Source organism: Tupaia chinensis, unplaced genomic scaffold, assembly GCF_000334495.1.
Source record: "Tupaia chinensis unplaced genomic scaffold, TupChi_1.0 Scaffold000054_1, whole genome shotgun sequence".
Lineage (NCBI taxonomy): Eukaryota > Metazoa > Chordata > Mammalia > Scandentia > Tupaiidae > Tupaia > Tupaia belangeri.
In genome coordinates, this window is record NW_006159512.1 from 2,979,381 (window position 1) to 3,004,081 (window position 24,701).

General features: G+C 36.0%; 1 protein-coding gene across 11 annotated transcripts in view; it reads right to left on the minus strand.

The window, feature by feature from the left end:
• The window catches only part of ANKS1B (ankyrin repeat and sterile alpha motif domain containing 1B), a 1,163,098-nt gene that overhangs the window by 929,045 nt on the left and 209,352 nt on the right, over nt 1-24,701 (minus strand). For all 11 annotated transcript variants that reach the window (XM_027775658.1, XM_027775657.1, XM_027775654.1 and 8 more), the window contains exon 8: nt 23,563-23,729. In XM_027775658.1, the coding sequence (XP_027631459.1) occupies nt 23,563-23,729 (167 nt within the window). The remainder of the gene's footprint in view (nt 1-23,562; nt 23,730-24,701) is intronic.

Consider the following 24,701-nt stretch of genomic DNA (forward strand, 5'->3'; position numbering starts at 1 on the left):
ATACCCACACATACATAGGAATAATATTAACTTTTCTTTACTAGAACTTCAAAGCATATAAATATCCTTAAGGATGTGAAATGCTTTAGCATAAAGCTCCAGAGCCTCACTGCTAGAGCCAGACACCCAGAATTTGTATCCTGGCTCTTCAATTTGCCAGCTGTGTGACTTTTGCAAATTACATAATTTCTCTGAACTTCAATTTCCTCCTACAAAATGAAGATAGTTGTAGTACTTCACTCACAGAGATAATACAAAGTTAATGGCTTAATTTTATGAAGCCTCCATCATCCTCATCCCCAAAACAGATAAGGATATGACAAAAAAGGAAAACTACAGACCAATATCATTGATGAATATAGATGCGAAAATTCTCAACAAGATACTCGCAAATCGTATCCAACAACATATAACAAAGATCATTCATCACGACCAGGTAGGCTTTATACCAGGGATGCAAGGGTGGTTCAATATATGCAAGACCATAAATGTAATACACCACATTAACAGAAGAAAGATAAAAACCATATGATCATCTCTATTGATGCGGAGAAAGCATTTGATAAAATACAACATCCTTTTATGATTAAGACTCTCAGTAAGATTGGTATAGAAGGGTCATTTCTGAACACAGTAAAAGCAATCTATGAAAAACCTACAGCTAACATTATACTGAATGGGGAAAAGCTGAAAGCTTTTCCTCTGAAAACAGGTACTAGGCAAGGCTGCCCACTTTCTCCACTGCTCTTTAATATAGTACTGGAAGTCTTAGCTATTGCAATCAGAGAAGAGAACAATATTAAAGGCATTCGAATAGTCAAAGAAGAGCTGAAAATATCTTTATTTGCAGATGACATGATGGTATACTTAGAAGACCCAAAGGTATCCATGAAAAAACTGCTTGAAGTAATAAGTGAATACAGTAAGGTGGCAGGATACAAAATCAATATCCAAAAATCTATAGCATTTCTATTTATGAACAACAAGTTGAACGAAGCAGAGCTGAAGAAAGGAATCCCTTTCACCATAGCCACAAGGTGTATAAGATACCTAGAGATAAACCTAACTAAGAAAGTCAAAGACCTTTATAAAGAAAACTACGAGAATCTTAAAAAAGACATTGAAAGTGACATAAAAAAGTGGAAGGACATCCCATGCTCCTGGATTGGTAGAATTAACATAATCAAAATGGCAATTCTACCCAAATTAATCTACATGTTTAATGCAATTCCAATCAAAATACCAGAGATATTCTTCAGAGATCTAGAAAAGACAATTATAGAATTTGTCTGGAACCATAAAAGACCTCGTATTGCAAAAGCAATCCTGCGTAAGAAGAATGGAGTAGGAGGCATATCACTCCCTGATCCCAAGATATACTATAAAGCTGTGGTCATCAAAACAGCATGGTATTGGCATAAAAACAGACATGTGGACCAATGGAAGAGAATAGAGACCCCAGAAATAACTCCCAAAGCTTATAGCCAACTGATCTTTGACAAAGGATATCAGTCAATCCATTGGGAAAAGGAAAACCTCTTTAGTAAATGGTGCTGGAAAAACTGGGTATCCACCTGCAGAAAGATGAAACTGAACCCCCATCTTTCACCATTAACAACAGTCAACTCAAAATGGATCAAAGATCTGAACCTAAGACCTCAGACAATAAAACTACTTGTGGAAAATGCTGGGGAAACTCTGGGAGACATTGGAGTAGGCAAAGACTTCTTAAATAAGACTCCCAAAGCACAGGCAATAATCCCTAAAATAGAAAGCATATGAGGAAATGTTCAACATCCCTCATCATAAGGGAGATGCAGATAAAAACCACAATGAGATACCACCTAACCCCTGTCAGAATGGCAAAGATTAAGAATATAAAAAGTGATAAGTGTTGGCGGGGATGTGGTGAAAAGGGAACCCTCCTACACTGTTGGTGGGAATGTAAACTAGTTCAACCACTGTGGAGAACAATATGGAGGTTCCTCAAAGATCTACAAATAGAACTACCATTTGATCCAGCAATCCCACTTCTGGGTATTTACCCAAAAGACAGGAGAACGCTCAGTCAGAAAAGTGCTTGCACATCCATGTTTATTGCAGCATTATTCACAATTGCCAAGACATGGAACCAACCTAAATGTCCACAAACTGATGAATGGATTGGAAAAGTGTGGTATATATACTCTATGGAATACTACTCAGCCATAAAAAATAACAAGACCCTGGAATTTGATAGAAAATGGTCAGATATGGAGGATCTATTGCTGAGTGAAGTAAGCCAGGCTATGAAAGAAAGATATTGTATGTATCCACTCAATATATACCGACTATCCGCACTCTATGATAGAGAGCAAAAAATCGGAGGACATAAAAGCAGTGAAGGTACTTAATGAGAATAGGACAGTGTGGAATGGGGTAAGTGAAGAAAAGAGGATAGAGAAAGATAGCAAGTGAACAATAGAGGGGCAGGACATTAGTGAGAAACAGATAGGGCTTATTAACTGTTGATGATGACATGTATAGTATTCTCAACTGGATTGGTCTGAGAAGTATTTCATGATGGGCAAAGTATTTTTACAAGCAAAATGAGAAATAGCAATTGACTATTCTAAAAAATAATTAGAATAATAAAAATAATGATTGGGGAAAACATAGAAAAGATATTGAATGTTGAAGTGGGGAGATTAATGTCTCTGTACTGACTGACATGCACGGCATTCCCTTTTGAAAAAACAATGTAATACACTGTAAAGTTATATGTAATCCAATGTAATATAAAGAAGATTATGATGATGATAATAAAAAAATAAAATAAAAAAAATTTTAAAAATTAAAAAAAAAAGTTAATGGCTTAAAACACATAAGCATCTGTGTTCAATCCGCCATTTTGAACCAGAGGTCTTTGCTATGGTACTTGTAAAAATTTTCAGTTTATAGAATAATCCCACTACAGAGAAGCCTTCCATGCCTTATGTATTGTTGACATTTAATTAAAAATCGTCACTAAATATAATGAGATTCAACTACAATTAAGGAGTACTTAATGTGCTCCAGCATTGTGATTATCTGTAACAACCCTATAATACAGATATGTTCAACCTACAGTTTCCCAATGGAGTTCAAAGGGATTCTAACTATTAAAATAAATATGGTATTTATTTTTATTTTAGTTTTCAAAATAATCAATTAATAAAACAGCTTTAGAAATCATTTTGCTCATGAAAGTGAAAAGTTAAAAAAAAACTTATGGGATTATATCAAAGGAGCATATGTTGGCTTGTTGAGTTCTGACAAGTGGACTCCGATTCTGTCAATCGATTCATTTCTTACTTGAACATTGCTACCCACTGTGGCTGTTTTTAATATTAGACAGTTAAGTGTGTCTATTCTTAGGTATTGTTAGCTAACTTATAAAGGACCAATGATTAAAGACAGAATTAAGCTTGCTACTAAGGGACATTGATATTGAAATAGGTTAATAAGCATAAAACCAATAAACATATTGCAAATTTGCCTTAAGATCATCTTCATCAGACTTTAGGTTACCTTGTTCTGTGCAGAAGTTAGTAGTAGTATATATAAGTACTTCTAAGTACTTCAAAAAGAAATATTAAAAAGAAAAAATGTGGTATTATATCCATGTGGCTTTTCATTTACTGAAAATCAGCCATACTTGCAATTTGCAGGCAAATGTAAATAAGAAGGTTCAATTTCCTACCAAATGACATAGAAAAAAAGTAAAATTATTTTGAAAAATTTGTTTATTTTGGAGACCAGAAGATGGCATAATGGTTATATCACAGAACTACCATGTAGCCAACCACAGTTCAAGTCCTGGACCTGGTGGCTTAAAACTCAAGCTAGGCATGTGTGCATGTGTGCTCAAAATCCTGAGAGGAGACAGAAGAAGGAATTGTGGTGTGGCCATCTCTCTGGGAGATGATTGCTTGCTTCCTGTCTCTGTCTCTCTCTCTCTGTATCTCCAGCAACTGCATGTACCCTATGACACAAATCTCTGTTTAAAAAAAAGTTTAGTTTGTAAACACAAAATGTAAGCATGATTGTGAAAATAAAATTACAATTTACATTTTAATTAAAACTCACAAAATAAAGCCTGTTAGTCTTTTTAAAGATCTAATTTAAATTCTACTACCACTTGTAATGTAAGAAAATATAAATAACCCCTTGTATTAGTAAGCATATTGTACTGAAATTAAGTTCATAATAAAATATATAACAACTGGGGCTGGCAAGTGGTGTGGTAGTTAAGAGTGCTGGACCCACATAGCCAACCACAGTTTGAGTCCCGGACCTGGTGATTTGCTTTCTCACTTTCTCTCTCTCTCTCTCTTCCTCTCTGATCAAAGTAAAATAAATAAAGTGAAATAAAATAACTTTTTAAAATATGTGTGTGTGTGTGTGTGTGTGTATAAAACAACTGATCTAAAACACAGAATTTACAACTTTTAAAATACAATCTGTAAAAATGTCAGTTGTTTTCTAAATACTCAATAGTGTTCAAGCAGGAGTTCATAACCCATAGAAAGTATGCTCTTAGACAAATCCAATTATTCCCATCCAGCCTGTGACAACAAAGGTATGAAGTTACATTAGCAATTTACATCAAAGTTTACAAAGCTGGCAAGAAGCAGCACTAGGGTTTAAGCCAGGACTGAGTGATTCTTGATTTACTGTATGAATTTATGATATCAGTAAACAAATGCTATTATCTCAGAGAGTCTAAATCTTTCCGTATACTGGTAGATGGCTGGATTGTGCCAATATCAAAAATGATGCTGATATAATCAAAGGAATGATTCAATGTGAGAAATATTTTCTTTAATCCCTATCTGTATATTTAGCAGTTAAAAATGAGCTAATGATGCATTAGTAATCTAGCCATCAACAAAGTGTCACCAATGACTCCTTAATTTTAATTTCTACTGCTTTTGGCCTCGGTAGTGGGTTATTTCCTCTCCCATAGACTCATTTAGCTCCGGTTATATTAACCTGAATTTTTTTTCTACCTCTTTGTTACTTTGTCTCTGTACAATCACCATAGTGACAAAAAGGATATTAATGCAGCAAAAATGTGACTTCCATTACCCAGGACAGAGAGAGGTACAAACTTCTAGGTCCCCAAACTCCCAGTAAGGGATGCACAATTGTACATGACTCTAACAGACAGAGTCGCATCAGGTCAGACCTGGAGGAAGCAGTGTTGCCTCATCCAGGCTAGTCTTACATGCAGAACAAACCAGCCCACAATCTGAGACAGGGACATTCCTTGATCTTTGAGTTTAGAACAAATCACAGGATTATAAGAATTATATCATATACTCAAGCACCAAAAAGAAATCTTTAATCCTCATTCTTAGGCCCTATAGTCTCATCTAGTCTAAAGGCTGATCTTTACAAACTTCTAAATTCAAAACTAGCCCCAGCCCCACATGGCCAACCATGGTTCAAATCCCAGCCCCAAGAGCAATCTCCTGGAAATGCATGTGTGGCTGCCCAGGAGCCTGACGTGATGAAGACATGGGTAAAGGGGAATTGTGGCATGACCAGGCCACACTGCAGGGTGCATTCTTCATCTCTCCTTCCCCCTCCCCACTCTCTGCATCAAACCTTGCAGTGGGCAGTCTTCGGCATAAGTTTTGTTTTTCTAAATTTGGTGTCATGGAACTGGAATGAGACATTCTCTGGAGTCGTGCTATATAATCTGTTAGCATTTCTTTCACATGTCCTCATATTTCCCAAAGGTGGGGATCTCACAAGGCTCAGGTCTGAACTCCCTCCCTTCTTTCTTCAATCTTGCTCAAGCTTCTACTTTTGTGTTTTAATTCTTAAATCAAATCTGTTGCTCTGAAAACTTTTATGAGCTTCTTTCTACCACCTCTACCTGCTAGGCATTGCCACCTTGAAACACTGCCATTACCTCAAGGTTAACATGTCTGAAACTGAACTCAGTCTCATCCCAACAAGGCCAGTTTCCTTCTAGCCTCCTTATTCCCATAGTCTGCTGAGCTGCAGAAGAAAGTGATACCTGACTCCTCTTGGTCCCTTCTCTCCTGCCTCCAGCAGCCACAGCCCTTAAATCCTGTATATTCAGCCTTCATCATTTTCCTCCCTGACCACTCCCACTCTCACCTCAGCCCTCTTTCCCAGAGAAGTGCAACTGTTACCTCAATTGATTTCTATATAAACTACTATCTCCTCTCTGCTCAAATTTCAGCATGCAGAAACCCTTACTGGTTTTCTGCTGTCTATAAAATATCCTTCAGGCTACTTGTCCAGGTATTCGAAGTCCTCACTAGATCTCAATCTGTGTGTTTCAGCTCTTATATATCAGTCATCCAGTTCAGCCAGATCTTTCCACAGTGGGCAGTCCCACTTAGGCGATATTACTCAGAAAACGCCCACTGCCTAGAATTGCTTTCTTCCTTCCTATACTTAACTAAGCGCTATCTTTCAAAACCGGACTGCTATTTCAAATCTCTATCATTTTACACCTGTGAAAAATGAGCTATTTTCTCACAATCCTTGCCAGGAAACATCTAAAACGCCCAAAGAAGCTATTTTAGAAAATAAGTATACCGGGAGTTGGAAAGCAAAGAGAGGAACAATGATGAATCAATGAAAATTTGTTTTTCTTTCTACACTCAAAGAATGTTTTGCCCCCATGTGTTCACATTCTATTCTTAAAGATAAAGGCGTCTTTATTTTCTCTATAGCTCTTAAAGGCTGATAATGCATTTATTATGATAGTGGCTAGTTGCTCATCTTGTTAAGAGGAAGTATCATGGTACTACGGCCAAATATCCGTATGGAATATAGATAACTACCTCCTCTTTGGATATCAACAATTGCAACTCTGAGCCTTCCCAGACCTCTCTATTAATGCTCACACAAATATAGCAAGGGATAATATTTGTGGTCAGATGATGCTAAAAGCAGCCTAATGTGAATTTTACTCCTTTCAATTGAATTTCACATAGAATAATTTATTATTCATTACTTTAAATATTATTTGTATTTATTAGAACATACTCCCCTGAAGAAAATCTCCCTTAAAGTGGCTTGAGAATTGTGAGTGATTTTTCATGAGACTCTGCGGCAAACATATCCTATGAAAATACTTTTCCAATTTTATAACGACAAAAAACAAAAACGAGACAAAACAAAAAAACACTTGAAATCAAAATGCCATCTCCTATCAAACTAACTTTCAGTTTCCATTTGTTCACTCATTTAGCATACAATACTGAATAAGTACTATATGCCAGATATTTTTCTAGATGTTGGTAACGTAGAAATAAATTAAATATATAAAGCTTCTGCTCTCAAGTTTATACTGTAGTGGGAGGAGAAAAAATAAACATATAAGGCCATCCTGGTGAAACAGTTAGTCACAAATTGAACTGCAGTCCTAAAAGCCACACGGCCAACCACAAGTTTTGATCCTTGAGTTGGCTCGATAACACTCTGGGAGTGGGGTGCCTGGGATGCTTCTCTCGCTTTTCCTCCCTGGTAGGTGTGTGCACACATTCTCTATCATGAATACAATGAAAAATGTTTTAAAAATAAGTTAGCAAAGTTAATTTACACTGATTACTTAGGACACGATCCACTTTGTTCACATGCCGGTCATAGCTTGAAAAGAACCACTGGGTTGTAATGGAACATTTCCATTCAAGTAAAGATGACCGCCTCCCTCCACCATGCACATCCAAGCTTTGCTGTGGACACAAACTTCATGCCTAATGATGCATATGTCTTTGACCACTGGGATTAGAGGAGGAGTCAGAGTATAACCAAAGGTAGAAATCTTGGTAGAATACGGAGAATTAAGTTTTTGGTTTTGTATGTTTTCTGTTTTTGTCAAGATTGTAAAGAAATGAAGCAAAAATAAACCATGGGCCACATGCAATCCTTGCCACCATGTGGAGAAAGCTTGCCTAAAAATGAAGCCAAGATATAGGAAAACTGAGCTGAGAGATGGAAAGAGACAGATTCCAATTCCACATTCCTTTTTTAATTATGTCAGTCTACATTTGAAGAGATAAATGGAAAATTAGTGAACCACATACTGTAGAAATTTGGAAATTTTTCACTTCATATTTTCAATATCGACCTGACGTAATCTACCTATGGTTGTTATCTCTTTGATGAAAGCAGATGAAGTTTCACCTTAGGTGAAATAAAATCTAGTTAATAATAAGTAATAAGGTCCACGTAATAAAATCTAATTCTCTTTAAAGAAGTCAACATAAGCAAAATGAGGTGCAAAGGTATATTTGTGACCATCAGAAGCTACTAATGCTACCGTAAGACTCTCAGAGTGTAAAGATTTTGACAAGACAGATGAAAAACATAACTTTGAGGGAAGAACTGGTACACAGACTAAGAGGAATTCTAAAGCAAATCAAATTAAAGCAAATATAGCTCACTTTAAGGCAAGATAAAAACAGAAACCAAGGGACCAGCAGTTGGCGTAATTGCTATGTCACTGTACTCCCATGTAGTCGACCGTGGTTCGAGTCCCAGACCTGGTGGCTTAATCTCACACCGGGCGCGTGTGCATGCATACCCAAGATCCCGAGAGGAGAATGAAAAAGAAGGGACTGCAGCGTGGCCATGCCCCCTGGGGATGATTTCTCGCTTTCTATCTCTTTGTCTCTCTCTGTCTTTCTGGTGAGCACACATGCCCTATAGCAAAAACCTCTTTTAAAAAAAAAAAAAAAAGTCTACATGTTTAGAGAATATTATTGAAATTATAAAAAAATTACATAGAAATTATGGTTATTTAGAAAACCTTGTTTCTCTCCTTCTTAGGCACTTAGCTAGACTGTACTTCTTAGTCTTGCAGGTTGGGATAGTCATGATGACTAAGCACTAGTCAATGGTGTATGAGTGGAAGTAATATTTGCTGGTTCCAGGGTCATCCCCTAAAACCTCCTACTTGTATCTCCCTTCACCTTTACCCTTAGGCACCTTGTACAAATGACCATGTGACCTTATGCTCAAGCTTACACTCAAGATGGCAGAACGACTAGACAATGTAATCTGGGTTCTTGAATTCCCACTTGAAGAGTCATCTGCTACTCTGGAACACATGTTCTGCACTTCAAATGACTAGTAAAGAACTCTCATTATATTTGGCCCACTATTTGATCTTTTTCTTTCTTTTTAAAAAGCTGTTAGCATTATTTTAACATTGCTATATTACTCTACCATTATTATGTGACCATTACTATTCATGATTTGTTTTGTTAGCGTATTAATTTAAAAGTTTTAATATCTGTAAAACTACACAAATGTATTAGTGTCAAATTAAGAAATATTTCATGTCAAAAGGAATCTACATCATCAAAAAAATTCTTTTTGTCACTTTATGCTTTGATTCATTTCAGCAGGTCCTAAACTTTATTTAATATCTAATTAACTTAATTAACCTTATTAATGGCTATAGTGATCAATTATATCTCTCTTTAACTAGATATAGTTGGTCAAAAGATTTTATTATATTTCATTTTTTTTAAACCAGGATGGGGGGACCAGCAGGTGGCGTAGTGGTTAAGGGCACTAGAATCCCCCATGCCTGAACATGGTTTGAGTCCCGGACCTAGCGGCTTGCTTTCTCACTTTCCTACTCTCTCTCTCTTTCTGTCACTCTGTCCCTCTCTGGTCAAGTATGTGTATATATATATATACACACACACACACAAACACACATATATATACATATGATCATATATATATATAATATTTTTATATATATAAATTTTTTAATGATTTTTTTTTAAATCAGGATAGGGTATGACAGGTGGTATAGTGGTTAAGGTGCTGGACTACCACATAGTCAACTGTGGTTCAAGTCCTGGACCTGGCATCTTAAAATATGCCAGGCACATGTGCGTGTGTGCCCAAAATCTCAAGAAGAGAATGGAGGAGAAGGGACTACAGCATGGCCATCCCCCCTGGAGAGAGACTTCTCACTTTCTGTCTCTCTGTCTCTCTCTGTCTCTTCAGCAAGCACACAAACTCTATAGCAAAAATCTCTCAAAAAAAACATGATAATGTAACCTCCTATTAAAACAAAAAACTAAAATTAAACACCAGAACCAGTCTCATCAGTTCTTTCATGTGCCTATAAAGCATCTTTAAAATAATGAAATAATTCAAGAAGACTCTCAAAACATAACGTAAGAATAACTTTAGAAGACGAATGGTCCCACCAGCACAGCTCTCATCCAGTAAGAATGTGAGCTGGAGCCAGTTCATACCACAGTGCCCTGCAATACCTGACCCACATGAAAAGGCCAAGGTTTGCTTCCTAAGGCCTCCCTTACACCAAAGGACGCATTCACAAGTGTCCATGATCTGAGCTAAAGTAAAATGAGGAGGTTACTATACAAATAAAGACTTGAACTTTACCTTGAAAAAAATAACAGAATTTTTTCTTTTAAAGTTTATTTATTTTTCTCATGAATGAGAGAAATGCAGAAACAGAGTCAGAAAGACAAGATCCCCCACAGGGTCTTGATGCCACGGTCCATCCCCAGCTTGAGCCAGTACCTGATCACAGGCTTGCCTGGCAGCCTCAGGGAGGTCTCCAGACACAATCCAGGAAACTCCCTCTAAGGGTCAGTGCTATGATCTTGATAAAAATTTGTCCCCCAGAGTTCATATCCTGAAAGAACTTTGTCTTTTCCTCACAGTAAGATTATTTTTAGTAGAAAAGTGTTCTTTGCTCATTTTAGAGTCTTTCCCGTCCAATTTATTTCCTTGACCACTCATTCTTCCACCAGATAAAGTCTTAGCTTTTCATCATTAATTATTTGATAACATAGGCTTGCAGCTCTCAACTAAATGGAACTGTTGTGAAACAACAGAATACAAAATATTTGAGCAAACAAAATATTTGAGCGTAAAATATTTGAGCTTAAAGATGCATGAACAGTAGCAATAAGGATACTGGCAAAGCAAAGTGAAAATAGAAACAATTTTTAGAAATCTAAGGTTGAGATTGAAGCAAGCTACACAGTATCTTCCCTATTTACTGTTATTGAGTTTAAAGTTGAGTGCTGTCCAAAGAAAATATTACCATTTTTCAGACAAGAAAGTTAAAAATCTGGGAAGCATTTATCTAAGGATTAGAACAGAGATTCAAACATGAGTCTGTTTAAATTCAAAGTCTTGTTCTCAGCACTATAATGCCACTGTAAGTTAAAAGTACATGTTATTGGGTTCAACAGATGGTGGAGTGGTTAAGGCACTGGACTCCCACATGGCCAACCATGGTTCGAGTCCCAGACCTGGAGGCTTGAAGATCATGCCAGGCACGTGTGTGCGCATGCCCAAAATCCCAGAAGAAGAATGGAAGAAAAAGGATTGAGGCATGGCCATCTCCCCTAGGGGTTGATTTCTCACTTTCTTTCTCTGTCTTTCTCTGCTTTTCTCCAGCAAGTGCATGCACCCTATGACAAAAATCAGTTTTTCAATTATATGTTATTAAAGAAATTAGTATAATCTTTAATGCAGGATTCTGTAAGTTAATGAGGGTGGTAATTACTATGTCAGTAAAAACACTTTAAATGGTTAGCAAAATGGCATCAGACTAGGTAAGAACGGATTATAGAATCAAGGTCAAAAAAGAAATCTTGTTCAAGACTGGAATGAAAGGCTATTTCCGCAACAAAAAGTAGGTTATAGGAAAAGATATAACAAGTCGATGTGTGTCTTGATTATTCTGAAAGACAGGGTATTTCCACTTTACTGATAACTCACTTTTCCCTGGCTCAGTTTTTTGCTCATTTTAGAGTCTTTCCCGTCCAATTTATTTCCTTGACCACTCATTCTTCCACCAGATAAAGTCTTAGCTTTTCATCATTAATTATTTGATAACATAGGCTTGCAGCTCTCAACTAAATGGAACTGTTGTGAAACTGTAAGCAAACAAAATATTTGAGCTTAAAAATGCATAAACAGTAGTAATAAGGATACTGGCAAAGCAAAGTGAAAATTGAAACAATTTTTAGAAATCTAAGCTTGAGATTGAAGCAAGCTACACAGTATCTTCCCTATTTACTGTTATTGACTTTGATTTTTATCACAGAGAATCCAAATTTTTCAACTGTTAGAAGCTGAGTGAATTCTAATACCTTTAGTCATAGTCCAATGGCTTCATGATCAAATACGTTACAATGTGAACAACTCAAGCAATTTTTTTCTGGGCTACTAGCCCACTATTCTATTTGAATTAATTTGCTTTTCAAGGTGAAAAACATTTCCCTGGATAAAAAGATAAGTGATTATCACACTGATGTCTCTTTATGCTCAGCCTCTCGCCTGATTTCCTTTGGTATTAGGAAGCAAAATGCGAATTTTTTTTTTTTAAAAAAATGGCAAGCTGTCCAAGACCTTCACTTCAGAAGAGCGCCAAGAATTTCCAGATGCGCACCTTGAAGCAGAATTACAAATTAGGTGCATTATGGCAAAAGAAGAAGGTAAATGTGAAAAGTGGCAAAAGTTGTCAAAAATGTTTAAATTAACTTCATCATCCTCCAGAAAATAAAGTTTGGAGAAAGTTGAAATATTATTAAACTTTCAAAGAAACATTGCAATGAGCTCCTGGGTATACAATATAAATTCTCAGGGAAACCATAGTAGCTGAATTCTTCTACTAGGAAACTTAAATTGAAATTTGAGATTATAAAGAGATCAGAAAGAACAAACATATTAAAACAAAAACTGGACGATGTTGTATCGCAGACTACATAAAATGACAACCTCATAAGTTTCATAAAATTCAAAATATTGACATTTAAAATGTTTTAGAAGGGAGTTTATTGCCTTTGTATACTTAATAGAATGCTTATAACATTGAAAGATATTTTTGTATCTTTTCAGGAACATGTGCACCATAACAGCATGCATCAGTGGGGTAATGTACAAGAACCATTAACAATGAGTAAAAACAAGGTGTTGACCTAGGCCCATTTTTCTTATGATTGACTAAAAACACTTTAAAAATAGTCCATCTATGGGCCAGCAGGCTGTGTGGAAATTAAGGTAGGAAGATCCCACATGGCTGTGTGAGTCCAGTCCTGGACCCAGAGTGTTGAAAAACATGCAGGGCATATGTGTTTGCATGCCCAAAATCCCAAGAGGAAAATGGAAGAGAAGGGATTGCAGTGTAGCCATCCCATCTGAGGGGTGATTTCTTTCCCACCCCTTCCAAGCCAGTGTCCATGCAATATAGCAAAAGTAAAAAAATAAAAATTAAATTAAAAACTCTATCTCAGGCCAGCTGCAGTGGCACAGCAACAGTAAATTGATCTATATGGAAGATCCAGGATCAGTTCCTGGGTTGATCAATTCCTTGTACATTCCAGGTGTGCACATACATGTGGTCCTGGCTGCCTGGAAAGACTTGGAGGATTGTGGCATGAGACTCTGGTGAAGGTGACTGCCTATGTCTCTATCTCTTTTACTTTCTTTCTTTTTTTTTTTTTAAGAGAGATTTTGCTATAAGGCGAGTGCACTCACCAGGAAGACAGAGAGACAGAAAGCGAGAAATCATCCCCAAGGGGGGATGGCCACACCTCAATCCCTTCTCCTCCATTCTCCTCTTGGGATTCTGGGCACACATGCACATGTGCCCAGCATGAGACTTAAGTCATCAGGTCTGGGATTGGAAACACGCTTGACCGCATGGGAATTCAGTGACATAACCATTACACCATCTGCTGGCCCCTCTATCTCTTTTTCTTGTCCTTTCTCTTTCTCTCTCTCATGGAAAAAAATGAACTTTTTCCTTAAAAGCCCATTCCAATGATACAGAAAGAATAGGGCCATTTTTTTTTTTTTTGAGAGGTTTTTGCTACAGGGCACATGCGCTTGCCAGAAAGAGACAAAGAGACAGAAAGCAAGAAATCACCCCCCAGTGGGGACGGCCATGTTGTAATCCCTTCTCTTCCATTCTCCTCTCGGGATCTTGGGCACTCATGCATATGCGCCAGCGTGAGTTTAAGCACCAGGTCTGGGACTCGAATCGTAGTCAACTACATGGGAGTCCACTGACATAGCCATTATGCTAACTGCTGGTCCCTAAATTTTTTAAATGTTGTATCACAGAAATAGTGAGAAATTTGAAACTTAATAATATAAATAATGAGAGATATTTTCCTATGTTCTTATACTAGATTTCTTTTACATATGTTATAGAATCAAATATGGTATTTGTAATATAATATTCCCTTGTTATCAGTCAGAGATGTATTATTACATAAGAAAGATTTCACATAGAATGTTACTAATTTGATAGTGTGAGGCAGTTGATAATATAGTCTACCTAAGTATTTCATTTTATATTCAAAACAAAAAGGTAGGGCATTCATTTATTGAAAATCAACTAACAGGAGGTCTTCTAAGATTAAAAAGACTCAATCTCAGAGCTTTTCTCAAAGCTTTTCTCTAATACCAAGTCTGTGTAATTTGCAGTCTCATGTTTAACTGCTCTACTAAGTTATCTCTCTAATAAAATGGTTTAGACTTCATGCTTAATGGGAAAAATCTCTCCTTGGATGCTGTAATTTGTATCGAAATAGTCATTCATGTTTTTCAATGATGATGGTTTATTTATAAAACATGTACTCTTTTATCCTGTATTTGCCTTTGTATGCATTCATTAATTCAATGAATGGGTTCTTCAGAAGCCACTACATGCAAGGCACTGTGCTAGGCAGGATGTGATTATAGAGATGGATCAAATACAGGTCCTACCATCAGAGTCCATTAGAGTAAAACAATGGGAGATAGATACTGAACTTGAGCTGTGAAATATTGCTTTCATTGGCTAAAAACGAAGATTTTTCTGCTGAGGCTTCCCCTCCAGATTCATTTCTAGTGGCCTCTATGCACTAAGTGTCTAAACAGGTCCAAGTGAACAGGATCCAAACATCTGAAGACAATTAGGGTCAGAATATTCCTCAATTCCCACTGAATCCGATACACAAAGAGTGAAAAACAAAACAGAAGAGAGATTGCAAATCACCTCCTCCTGGACACCTCTGAACACTCAGATTGAACTTCTAGAATTAGGAAGAAACACATCATCCATCAGATGACTAGAAATCACCTCAGGGTCACAAAAATATGGAAAAGCAAGAAAATACCTCTCCTCTAAGGGAAAAGAATAACTCCTCTTCATCCTCAGACAGTACAATGAAACATGGAAATGTCAAATAAAGAATTTAGAGTATTCATAGTGACAAAGCTAACAGAGATGGAAGAGAAGAGAGACAACAAACTGCAGAAGAGGCAGGAGAAAGTTGTTGATGAGTTCCAGGAGGTGAGGAAATTCTTGTAAGATCTAAAAGAGGAAAAAAGAATCAAATGGACCTGTTAGAGATGAAGGCTATAATACAGGAAGTCAAAACCTCCTTTGAAAGTATTAAAAGCAGACTAGATCATACAGGAAATTGAATCTCAGATATAGAAGACAGAATCACTGGCCTAGAAAAATCCACCATGAAAATTGAGAAAATTGTTTAGAAAAATGAGAATAATATATGAGTAATTCTAGATACCATCAAGTGTCCAAACATCCAAAAAAATGGTATCCCAGAAGGTGAAGAGACTCATAAGAGCATTGACTATCTATTCCATGAAATTCTTGGAGAAAACTTTCCAAATCTAGAGAAGCATTCAAAGATCTAGTCCTAAGAAATAAAAAGGACTCCAAACAGAATCAACTCGAGGTCTTCTCCAAAACACATTGTAGCCAGATTGATCAAAACCACAAAGACAAGATACTAAGATTGGCAAGAGAAAAATGTCAAGTAACCTACAAAGCATATCCCATCAGGCTAATAGCAGACCTCTCATCAGAACAGTGTGAAGAAAGAATGGAAAAATATATTTAAAGTCTTAAGGCAAAAGCAATTTCAACCAAGAATACTGTACCCTGCAAGAATATCTTTCATATGGGAAGAAAAGACAAGAACATTCTCAGATAAACAAAACCTGAAAGAATTTACCAACACCAGAGCAGATCTCCAAGAAGTTCTCAAGGGAGTGCTACATCAGGAAAATTAAATACAGACACACAGAAATAAAAGTTCAAAAACTAAGAAAATGGGCAACTTAATGGTAGGAACAAGTCTGAAGTTAAATATTATATCCTAGAATTTAATCAGGAAGATCAGACTACAACAGAAGTTAGATTAAGTACATGAGACTGAACTGATGAAATAGCATTTTATGACTCTTGACTAAAATATTACTGATTTTCTTCTAGGCTTTGTTTTCCAGTTTTAAGGATTTTTGTTCTGTCTTGAGCTGCTGATAGGGTCATGTACCTACTATTTGAACAGAATTCTAACTTGTTTTATGGCTTTAAGTTTTAAGCAAAGTTTCTTACCATTTATTTAATTTATTAAAGCTAAAACTGCTTTTCTTGAAATTAAAAAACATATTTAAAAATGCCTATTTAATGACTGTAGTAAGCTATATAGCATCAGCTAGGTGCTACTTTACAGTATATTCATTCTACTCAGAGTTTCACACCTAAAGTCAGACACGTATCCACAGATAGGTATGTATCAGCTGAACTTGCTATTGAAAGTAGTTAGATTATTTAAGAAATTTTGTGAATCAATAAAATGTAGGGGAGAAAAATAATGAAATACAACTGCAGACACCAGAGTTAGTGTGGGAGGAGGGTGGGAAATGGCAGAGGGTGAAAAATAGGGGAAAAAAATATACATACATATACATAGAACTAGAAATGGAAAATCATCGATGATAACATGTATGATTAAGCCACTATGCAGTATATTCTGGATGGGAAATCACATTTTGTATGCTATGACGATGCTCAGTTAATGAATATAAATTAATTAATTAAAAAACTTTAAAAAAGAATTATATTATTTAAAAATGAAAGAAGTAAAACAACAATGTATACACCTACAAGACAAAGTAGAAAAAGATGTGTCATGAGAGGTAAAAGCAATTGTGTTGGAAGTTTAGAAATGACTCTACTTTCTGTGCAGATAGCAGGCACGCAAGCATGGTGAACGTCCCTAAAACCCACTGGACCTTCTGTAAGAAGTGTGGCAAGCACCAACCTCATAAAGTGATGCAGTACAAAAAGGGCAAGGACTCTCTGTGTGCTCAGGGAAAGCGCCATTATGACAGGAAGCAGAGTGACTATGGTGGACAAACTAAGCCTATTTTCCCGAAAAAAAGGCAAAAACTACAAAGAGGATTGTGCTGAGGCTTGAATGTGTTGAGCCCAACTGCAGATCTAAGAGAATGCTGGCTATTAAGAGATGTAAGCATTTTGAACTGGGAGGAGATAAGAGAAAGGGTCAAGTGATCCAGTTCTAAGCCTCACCTTTTCTATTATGAAGACGACACAATCTTGAGATGAATGTTCACCTCATTTGATTACAGTTGGTCTATTTGTGAAGGAATAAAGTAATCAATAAAATTTCCTTTTGGGGGAAATTTGATTCATGGTTAAAAAAAATAGAAGAAGAATAATGACTCTCTTATTTTTGTAGCCATTTATTTTACAAAAAAAAAAAAAAAAATTCTTCCTGAGGTGGAAGGACAAAAATCTTAACCATTTTGATTCTGGAGTTTTCCTTGCATGTACATATGTGTGGTTAATGGTTTTGTTTTCAAAGGACTAATATAGGTCAAGACAATAATTCCATGTGTTCCCTAATTCCCAGAAAATCTGTTAAAACAGTCCAAATCTTGACTGAATAGACAGCAGCACTGAGTTATCACTTCTAAAAAATGTTCTCAACTATATTACACATAAATTGTTAAAGATAAAAATTTTCTTCTGAACACTGGTAAGTATTCCTAATAAGATAACAGTTACCACTGTTTAAGGTTCAGTCCACTATAAAATAGTCCACTATATGCTAAAGAATTAGTTAGAACTTTGTAAGAAGAAGCCTCTATATTTCAGAAAGTTGACTTCCCAAGATTCTCTGACTCTTAGGAGAACTGGATGAGAGAGCCACAAGGATCCTTCACAATTCAGAAACTGGTGCATTCCTAATGCGTACAGCATTGTCAACTGGACTGGTCTGAGAAGTATTTCATGTTGAGTAAATTCTTTTTATAAGCCAAATGATATACAGTGATTGAATGTTTAAAAAAATAATGAGTAAATAATAATAATAATAATTCAAAAAATGATGAAAAGCTATTTAATGATGATATGTAGATAGTAATGTCTTTGTCTTGTCTGATATGCATGGTGATCGCGCTGGAAAAAGAAATGTAATGCATTGTAAAGATATATGTGATTCAATGAAATATAAAAAGATTATGATAATAACAAATTAAATTTTAAAAAAAGAAACTGGCGCATTCCTGATAAATAAAGCTCAAGAAATTGGGTTAGAATGTGTTTGAAAGGAAATTTTCTTTTAGAATCTGATTTATAGGCAATCTATTTTGACCCTACTGATCTTTAAGACTTAATCAATTTTGGCACCAGATTAACTGTATTTTCTGAAATATGTTTTCCACACCCCACACACCCTGAGAGTGCTCTCAAGGAGTTTATACAAGCTTGGCATAAATCTGAGAATCGTTCAAGGTGAATCTTGAAGTCTTGCAGTGCTTAAATAAAAGGCTGACATATAATTTAAGATTTTTGCATTGAAAAAGAAAAGTGAAATAACATAAAAGAGGTGTTCTGGGTAACTGAAAGTGCACAAACCTGCAATGTCACCCATTTCAAACAAAGAACATTAGATGGTGCTTGTGTCTCCCTAAAGAGAAAATATATATACTGCATTTCACTCCTCAAGTTGCTTATTTATTTCTTAAAGACACTGGCTGATGGGGCAATAATGTCTTTCCTTTTCTATTTTAAGTTTTTAAAAATGTCTTCCTGTCACTTAGTTTCTAACAACTGTTCTAATAATTTTTATGCCATCAAATTTCTCTGGTGTGCTCATATATAAGAATTATGAACATTGTTTATACTCTTGGAGAAAAAAATGTATATAAAGCTTGGGAAAATAAATGAAAAGAATAGAAAGTTTCTTCATATCATGTTATATTCTTTCAGAAACCTAAATTTCATGGGTTGGTAAAGAATGTGAAAACATTTGAATATCTTCAAAACACATTGTAAGTAATGTAATATCCTAATTCAACATAGAAAATGGTTTCATATGCATATTACAAGAGCATTTAAAACTAACTTTTGAATTAAAATGTATGTACAACAAAATGTAATTCTCTCTTGAGCTGGCCTTTACATAAAATGCAAAACTTCCAATTGAATAAAATGAATCATAATAGGAATTTAATTTTTAATTTACTTATATTAGTAAAATTGCTCAAATTACCACCTTGAGGCTAATATTGTAACGAAACCAAAATTTTCCGATTCAAAAATGAAAGTTCTTACGTAACATGGCTGATTTTGTATTTTAAATTACTGAGTCAGAGTGCCCTCTATTGGATGAAAAAAGGCAATAAAAACCACATTGAACTAAGAATAACTAAAATACCACCAAAATTTAAGACACAAAATGAACATGTAAAATACATATATTAATAATATTAATACTACAAAAATATTTTGATTTTTAATTCTTCTAAATTATTTTTAAATGAGTTGTTACATTTTACATATCATATGACACTAAATTTTAAGTGAACTCAAATGCTCATCTTTTAGCCAGTAATATAAATAATAAAAATGTTTTTCACATTTAACATTCTGATATGACATATAAAAATTATAATTTATGGGTGTAGTTGAACTACATTGAATTTTTTTAATGCCTAACTAAAACGTCCTGCTATGAACTGCATGTTAGTGTTTCCACTCCACCACCAAATTCATATGTTGAAACCCTAACCTTCAATATGATGCTATTAGGTTGAGGGAACTTCCAGGAAGTAATCAAATCACAAGGGTGAAGCTCTTTCGAATGAGATTTGTGACCATATAAAAAGCCATGAGATGGGTGTTCTTTCTCTCTCTCTTCTTTGCTATGTGAGAATATGAGAAGAGAGCATCTGCAAACCAGGAAGTCCATATCAGACACCAACTCTGCTGGCTCTTTGATCTTGGACTTCCCAGCCTTCAGAACTATAAGAAATAAATGTCTATTATTTAAGCCACCCAGTCTATGGTGATTTGTCCAAATTCAGCAGTATAGACCAAGGCATTCTCTATTTAAGAGACTGTTTGATGGTCTTATATTGGAGAATTGGAGAAGCATGGTGAATACTAGATTATTTTTAAAAAGTCTATATTTTGTGGTGTTACCAAGACCTCAGCTCCAACTCATCCTCTCGACCCTGAACTATTTCTGCAAGATCCAGATGAATTTTCAGTTCCCTAGACCAATACTGTACATGTCAGAATAATGTGGAGAGCTTTTTTAAAGAACGCTTAGAGTAACTCAAATGATTTTAATTTAGTTAATCCAGAGTAATACCTGAGCATATTAGTGTTACTTGTCTCACATTGCTATTATAAATCCTATAATTCAAAACATGGTAATGACAATCTATTAATATATTAAGTGATCTATAAGTCCTAGACTGCATAATTTGAATGTACTATTTCATACAATACTTTGTAAAAAAAAAATATTTTTTTGATGAATGGAAACAAATATTCAACAAAATAGAGTATGAACTCAAATAATGTACCAGTAAAATGTACAGCCTTTACTGAGAATCATCATTTGAATCTCTCCCCAAACCTCCAATGTAATAAAACTATTGCTTTTATCTTCTAGAAATATTATCTTCACGAGAACTCTCCTATTCAAGAGTTTATTCTCTTCACCTTTAATTTTAAATTTGTGGATAGCTTCCCAATCTACTTATCTGCCTTTGTTCTCTGGTGATATAACTGAATGGTAAAGGGTATGTCTCCTGCCTATGTTCAAATTTTGACTCTGATACTGTGAACTTGGGAAAGTAATTAAAGTTCTCTGTGCCTCCATGTTTTCATCCATAAAATGGGAAAAATAATACTACCTATTTTATAGGATTACTGTGAGGATTAAATCTATTAATATAAGTAAAGTGCTCCATTAAATGTTAGGCATTATCATTACTTATCCAACATTATTTTCTCACTATTTTCCAAAATGAACTCTCTTTATAAACCATCCTTCTGGAAATATATCGGTTCTTACCTCCATGCTTCTGCGTATACTGTTTCTTCAGGCTGAGATCCTCTCATTCATTTATTCGTTTTTTTTCCAATGCAAGTGCAAGGAACCTTTCTCCCTGCTCCCGTACCTAGGTTAGTGTTATCCTACCTCCTGAAGCCTTCAATGAACCTATTTGCACTGATCTCTCCCTTTTGAAAAGTTCCATTGCCATAGGTAGCTTACTATAAGAAATGTAGCTTGCAATTTCAAACATTGGCTCTAAGATTGAATCCTCACTCAACCACTTCCCAGTTAAGTATATCCTAAACTTATAACTCCATTGTTAGAATTATATGAGTAGCAGCACCAGCAGCTGGCATAATGGCTATGTTGCTGGACTCTCATGTAGTCTACTGCAATTCGAGCCCCGGACCAGGTGGCTTAAACTCATGCCAGGCACATGTGTGTGTGTGTGTGCCCAAAATTCTGAGAGGAGAATGGAGGAGAAGGGATTGCAGCGTGGCCATGTCCCCTGAGGAGTGATTTCTCGCTTCCTGTCTCTCTGTCTCTCTCTGTCTGTCTGGCAAGCGCACGTGCCCTATAGCAAAAACTTCTCCAAAAAAAAGAAAAAAGAATTATATGAGTGGTTTAAATCATGTGAAGTATTATGTTAGAAGAGCAAATAGCAAGCACCTAATGAATGTCTCTCTTCAGTAAATGTACGTACCTTATAGCAAATTAAAGGAGAAAAAAATGATTTAGAAGTAGAGGGTCAGAAACTGCTAGTTTAGAGAAATCTTTGAGATGGGTCTAACAACCTAAACATCATGTATTTTTTATGAAGGACAAATATATTGTAAGTTCTGGGAACCAGCGGTTAGCGTAATGGCTATGTCGCTGGACTCCCACGTAGTCGACCGCGGTTCGCGTCCCGGACCCGGTGGCTTAAAACTCACGCCAGGCGCGTGTGCATACGTGCCCAAGATCCCAAGAGGAGAATGGAGGAGAAGGGATTGCTGTGTCCCATCCCCCCTGGGGGGTGATTTCTCGCTTTCTGTCTCTATGTCTCTCTCTGTCTGTCTGGCGAGTGCACGTGCCCTATAGCGAAAATCTCTCAAAAAAAATATATATATTGTAAGTTCTAACTAAAACTTTAAAGGAAATGTTAAAATGTAGATGATTCATAATTTGGAGATAGCATATGCCTGTTTTATATTTTTAAACAGGGAATTCTTTGCTGACATTAAAGATACTACTATAAATATTTCATTAATATAAATGTTTAATTTGGTAAAATCTACATGTGTTTACCTCCGTACTTATGTAATTATTCAGAACTATTCATAAAGAATTCTTATTGGGGTCAATAATGTGTTCCACAAGAGAAAAGACAAAATAGTAATAGAGAGAAAGAAAGAAAGTCAGTCAGTCTAATAAGTAAGATTAGCCATGGAACTAAATGAGCAATCCTGTGCTATCCTGTGAATTGGTATTTCCTTAGGGACCAGCAGTTAGTGTAATGGCTATGTCGCTGGACTCCCATGTAGTCAACCATGTTTCGAGGCCCGGACCCCATGGCTTAAACTCACTTGTGTGCGTGCCCAAGATCCCGAGAGGAGAATAGAGGAGAAGGGATTGTGGCATGGCCATCCACCCTGGAGGGTGATTTCTCGCTTTCTGTCTCTCTGCCTCTCTCTGTCTTTCTAGCGAATGCACGTGCCCTATAGCAAAAACCTCTCAAAAAAAAATGTATGTCCTTTAATACCATCACATACTGTATAAATCCTTTCTGTAGAGGACACAAAGTAAGTTTACAGGTCTTAATTTGGAATGGATTGATTCTATGAAGTTTTTCTTGTGTTCATATAAAAATTCAAATGAGCAAGAATCTTAGAGATTAAGCTTATTAAAAGAGAGCCCTTTAGGGGTTTATGTAATATGATAAAAATATGCAAGTTGATCTTTCCACAATGTCTTTTCTACTATGACTTGAGGCGTTCCTGATGAACTCTGCACATGGGCTTAAATGAGATTGAGTTCATAGAAAAAACAGAGAAGACAGAGAAAAGGAAGTTTTCCTCTTTGGAAACCAGTCTCATTCTGCCCAGTAAAACTAAGAGAACATAACCAAAAAAACTACAAATCCATGTGTTACCATAGAGCCTAACTGTAGAGACCATCACAACTATATGTGATATTTATCAAAGCATTTCTTTCTCGACACATGCAGTGAAAATAAAACCCAATGAACATCAGGGAAGGTGAAAAAGGAAGACTGACATTTGATAGGAATGGAATCGGCCAATCTGATAGTGCACCGAATCCCATGCCTCTGAGGTGTCCATACTGAACTGGCAACATCAGACACATTGTCTTCATTTCCCCCCTTACTTACTACACTCTGGCTTCCATTTTTCCCAAGTTCTTCCTCTGAAATCTTGCTCAAATTATCTAAGTAGTGGTCTGATATTGTGTGGCACAAATCTTCAAAAGAGTAATCCTTTTCTTGACAGAGTTTTATTTCATCCAAGAGTTTTGATAATTCTCCAGTCACCGTTTCACCTATCAGAAGAGAATAGCTTTTTCAGAAGTTTTAAAATAGGTGATTGCTAAAAATTAATGTTAAGTAATAAAAATATGACTACTATGGTAATAGAACTCAAAATATGACAATATCAAGTAGTCAGAAGCTATTCTTCCAAAAAAAAGATACTAAGCTATTAGTATATAGAAAAAGAGATTCCAGTTTTGCTTATTTTTATTATTTTTCAAAGTATAAATGAATATTTAAAGTTTATATATGTGTAATACATAAAAAGAATCAGTCAATGGCATGGTGGTGAAGGTGGCTGGATCCCACATGGCCAACTACACAGTTCAAGTTCAAGTCCCAGACCTGGTGGCTTGAGGAACACCCCAGGAACATGTGTATATAAGCCCAAAATCCTGAAAGAAAATGGACTGTGGCATAGCCATCCCTCTCCTGGTGGGGGGGTGCTTTCTCACACTCTGTCTCCCTCTTTCTGTCTCTCTCTCCCTGTCTGTCTCCAGTGAGCACATGTGTCCTATAGCAAATTTTAAAATATAAAAACATCTGGAATTATAATTCATAAAGCTTTATTTAGTATAGAATTTTGGATAATCTTTCATTAACATTTTACTTAACTGGCAGAATTCATTCAACAACTCATTGAGAAATTTGAAATGGCACTGACAATCTACTTCCTAGGTTCAATAAACAGAAAGAGCAGAAAATATTAAAAATAATAATTATAAGGACCAGCAGCTGACATAGTAGTTAAGGTGCTGGACTCTTACATGGTCAACCATGGTTGGAGTTCAGGACTTGGTGGCTTGAAAAAGCACACCAAGCACATGTGCATGTGTGCCCAAAATCCCAGGAGAAAAATAGAAGGAATGGATTGTGGCATGATCATCCCCACCATGAGAGAGCAGGGGGGAGGTGATTTCTCACTTTCCCTCTCATAGTCTCTCTCTGGGGAATGCATATGCTCTATGGGAAAAAACTAAAAT